Source organism: Henckelia pumila, chromosome 2 (genome assembly GCF_033568475.1).
Source record: "Henckelia pumila isolate YLH828 chromosome 2, ASM3356847v2, whole genome shotgun sequence".
In the NCBI taxonomy this organism is placed as follows: domain Eukaryota; kingdom Viridiplantae; phylum Streptophyta; class Magnoliopsida; order Lamiales; family Gesneriaceae; genus Henckelia; species Henckelia pumila.
The window spans coordinates 88,404,188-88,408,671 of NC_133121.1; the positions used below are offsets into that span (position 1 = coordinate 88,404,188).

At 39.6% G+C, this 4,484-nt stretch overlaps 1 protein-coding gene across 1 annotated transcript; it reads right to left on the reverse strand.

Annotated features, from left to right (window-relative positions):
* Positions 1 to 659: 659 nt before the first annotated feature.
* On the reverse strand, positions 660 to 2,792 carry LOC140884633 (polygalacturonase 1 beta-like protein 2). Its single transcript, XM_073291451.1, has 2 exons — positions 2,704 to 2,792; positions 660 to 2,601 (listed from the first exon to the last, which is right to left on the reverse strand). The coding sequence occupies exons 1-2, from the start codon at positions 2,776 to 2,778 to the stop codon at positions 757 to 759; spliced, it is 1,920 nt and encodes a 639-aa protein (XP_073147552.1). The 5' UTR covers positions 2,779 to 2,792; the 3' UTR covers positions 660 to 756.
* Positions 2,793 to 4,484: the final 1,692 nt, after the last annotated feature.

The window sequence follows — 4,484 nt, forward strand, 5'->3', positions numbered from 1 at the left end:
CCTTTGGATGTACTCAAAGTTGTACCATCATGTCTTTGAGCGTGAAAATGAATCATCTTCATTACACACATTGCATATACATATAATATGTATTTTTTCAAAATATCAAGATTTTTGTGCTTAGATGTAGCTAGCTAGCTAGCTCTGCCTTCACTTCCGGAGCATCGACTAATTCTATAAATTAGTACGGGTTGTTGTACTTCTTTGGTTAGGCCATGTTTGATGTTTTTTTTTTTTTTTGTGACGTGGGAACCCGCAGCCGCTACCTTTCGGTGCGCTCTGGGTAAACCCCGGACTAACGCAATAGCTTGCAAACTACGTCAGTCAGGTAAATCACATTAGGCAAGCCCTGTGTGACAGGCTAGTCCAAGAAGGTGTTGGCAAGGAGAATCGAACTTCTGACCTATGGTCAAGAGTTTACCTACTCAACCAACTTGGACACCCCATTGGGGGCATATTTGATGTTTTTTTTGGTACTTTATTATTGTAGTAGATAGTTTATTTGGATTTCTTTGATTTGTCCATACATGTGTGGTGTAATTGTATTGAACACTTTTAATCTACATATTTATTTTACTGATAAAAAAAGATATATGTATTTTCTAACTAATTTATATTTAGATCAAACTACTTGGTGATAAGCAAAATTAACCTCATGATGATCAAGAGACTCGAAAAAGTACTCATTCCATTAACATTAAAGCAAGCATCTTCCAAAATATAATTCAAATCAAATCAATAATCTAAAACTTGTGGTCAATCCCCTCTAGCCCAAGTCATGTCATTCTCAAAAATCCAATGGCAGACTTCGATCCCACCTGGGTTCGAACCCAATGCCGCGAAAGCGCCATGGTTGGGGCTCCACGCCGATGTGTCGAGATGACAAATGGCAACACCATCATTGATCTTTGCCTTAGTTTCCACGTCAAGAATGTCAGCTTCATACACTCTCACATTTGGTACAGAATGGCAATAATATAGTAGGTAAGGGTATAAGCTTTGATGGCAAGACACCGATTCCGTGGATCGTCCACCGTTGATTCCTTTGACTTTACCGATCATTACATATTGGTTCGACCCCTTCACATCCTTGGTAGTCCGGACCACTACATTGTCACCTAGGACCGTGGTCGCAAAGTCGATCATATCCTCGATCGAGGCCACACACCTCTTGGTCTCTCCGGGGCTTGGAGCACGTTCACACTCAAGTAGTGTGTTCTTGACCATGCGATCCATGGTCGAGTTCTCCTCGAGTAGGAAAGTCCGTTTCAGCTCGAGTAGCTCGCGAGTCGAAAAGGGTAGTTTCGAGGTGATGGCTCGGGGCAAGAATGATCTTCTCGGCATCCAATCTCGGAATTCGGGCATTTTCATCACCGTACCTTCTTTCAACATTCTTTCTCTAAAGAATTTGCCCTCTTCCACACCATTATTATTCACCACTTTGACACTAATTACCTTCGTTAAATGATCCCCACTAGACCCCGGATCAACATATTGTGCAAATGTGACACCCTTTCTCGCATAATCTTGGAAAGTACTATTTACACCATAAATCTTGAATCCCGTAGATTGATCAAAACCCTTTTTCCCGTACTCCATGAAAGTATCAAACCCTACATTAAAAGACTTGCCGTAGTTCGAAAAACTCGTCTTCCCCGAACTCGATTCCCTCCCATATGACTGAAATGTATCGGTACCAGCGTTAGCGGAGTCTCGATAACTTGTGAAAGTATCTGCACCCCCATTGGTACCGGCTCCATAGTTCTTGAAACTGTTGCTAGGGTTATTAGCATTACTACTGTAACCCTTGAATGAATCATTAGCAGCATTGCCTAGCTCGCCGTAACCGGAGAATCCGGACCCCACGACATTCGAACTGGATCCGTAACTAGTGAAATCCACGGGCACCGCGTTTCCATTTTTCCCATAAGTGTTGAACCTTTGATTCCCCGCGTTCGTGTTATCGACGTAGCTCGAAAAAGAGAGTTTGTGGCTGTTACCCTCGGAATCATACGACGCGAAACGGAGATTCGGAACGTTAACTCGCGGCATATAGTTGGCGAACAGGCCGGAACCACCGGTGGCAGTAGATCCATAAGAAGTGAAGTTGGAACTAGCCACATTGCCATCATTTGCATAGCTAGAAAAGCTATCGTCGTGTCCGGTGGAGCTCCGGCTGTACCGAGTAAAGGCGCTGGTGGCGAAGTTGATGCCACCCGAATAGTTCTTGAACTGATCGAGCCCTCCGACGCGAGAACTCCCATATTTTTCAAACTCTTTGTTGGTGTAGAAGGTGAAGTCTACGTCATTATTATTCTTGAGCTTTTCTGGTTCCGGCTGTTTGGAGTCGAGGAGGCAGAACAAGTTGGCGGCGGAGCAGAAGGCGGGCAGATGAGAAGAAAGGGTCTTCTGGGCCGCGAGTTTGGTGTAAAAAGCCGACTCGACGGCGGAGAGAGGTGAAGCTTTGGAGAGTAAGAATGCGGGCTTTGTGTGGTTGTTGCAGATGTGTTGGGTCCAATATCGAATCAGCGAAGCTTTTGGTGTGAAGGGATTATCTTTGGACGTTGTTGTGTTTGAATTTGTCTGATCAGCAAATGAAACCTGAAAGAAAGAAGCAAACATATATGCATATGAAAACAGGTCACTGAATATCAAAGAGATCAAGCTGAATTATAAGAACAAAATGTATGATATTATAATTACATATAAAAACGAGACGAGTAACAACAAGGAGAAATTAATGTCGCAGTTGAGTTCGATTCTTCTTCTACTGTTCATTTTGATAATAGAGAGAAAAGACAGACAGAAGAAATGGTTTGATATATAATTCTTGAGGGGAAAGGGACATTATAATTATAATGAACGAAATACATTGCTTCAAATTTAATTTTTTTTTTTGGGAAAATTGTTTTTTTGGTTCTGTATATTTGTCACTTTGCGATTTCAGTCCTTTATATTTTCATATTTCAGTTTTAGTCCGCTATCTTTATTTTTTTTGGCAATTTTAGTCTTTTTTCCGACGTGGCGCTGACGTGGCACCAATTCAGTGCTTATGTGGAGCTGACGTGTACAGTGTCACGTAAGCATTTTCGAATAAAAAAGACCGAAATTGCCAAAAATCAAAACACGCAGGACTAAAACTGAAATATAAAAATATAGAAGGTCAAAATCGCAAAGTGACAAACATATCGGACTAAATTTGCAATTTTTCTTTTTTTTAACAAAAGTTGTTGCATTTGGACCTAAAGTAACTTGAGGTGACGGGACAAGCGAAACGGATCAATGGATGTATGTTAACATATTTTTAGCAAAATATGAAATAAAATAGATAGAAGTAATTAGTGCATGCGATCGATATATAATAAAAGGGATAATTTAATGTTACTTTTATCAACGCTAGCTTGCTCTTTATAAAAATGGAGCAGATTTATTTAAGTTAACAAAGCAAGTGACAGATATGTTCTCTCTGTAGTATGCAGATTTTGCTTTCTTCTCATAATATATATTGATCATCGTGCACAATAGGCTTTAAGCCCTGTTCAAACTTTACTTTTGTCACAGTCGTCATTTTGTACAGAGAGCTAAATAATTGGAGATGATTAATGCAAATTAAAAGAAATAATACTTGAGATGTTAAATTGTGGTGAACATCATGTCCACTCAGTTTAAGTCCGAAATTGAGGATTTCCAATTCATGTATTTTAGATGTATCACATGTTTTTTTTTTTATAGGTAATATCATACACTACAAAAAAGACCAGTTACATAACTAATAACTAAATAAATAAGATATAGTTAATTTAATATTTGATCAACAATTTCATATATTGTTCCATAAATTTGAAATTCTTGTATATATCCAAACGCAACGTTAAAAAATCGAATCCATAAAATATTTATATATGGTGATGTAGATTTAAATATTGCATACACAATCTATTAATCTGCGCATGATAATGAAAATAATTACCGAAACACACGTACAACAAAAACACTAACACGTACCATAATTTTAAAATATGTCAGGAAAAAAAGGAGAAAGCACATTATTTAAGCAACCATGCGATGGAATAAATGGGCCCCACTGCCCACTGGGAGTGCATTTAATTAAACCAGATTCCACCACGGCACGCAAAACCATAGGGACAGCCAAAGCAAACGATTAAAGGGAGAAATTCGTGGGCGTTTTTGTCTTTTCACAGCTTTCTAATCATCCAAAGAACAAAATCTCACGAGATGACATGCTTGCAGATTCATCAAGACCAAAGCCACGCATCGTATTCAACATGAAAAAAACTCGTGATTTGAGGTTTCAAAAATGTGCTGGTTCCATCGAATTGGTCGCTCAATCATAAAATTAGGTTAGTTGGGTTGCAAGGTCGGTTCGTCCCATCTCGCTTAACGGTGGTTGTGGTGGGTTGCGGCCGGCCGACTTGCCAAATTACACGTAAGTTTGCTGGATTGGGCCGCCCTACCACATAAAA

Excerpts from the sequence above, each read along its gene's own strand:
- LOC140884633 (XM_073291451.1), bottom strand. The coding sequence starts at position 2,778 with ATGAACAGTAGAAGAAGAATCGAACTCAACTGCGACATTAATTTCTCC. Across the intron at positions 2,602-2,703 it reads TACTCGTCTCGTTTTTATAT|GTTTCATTTGCTGATCAGAC; the intron begins GTAATTATAATA and ends TCTTTCTTTCAG.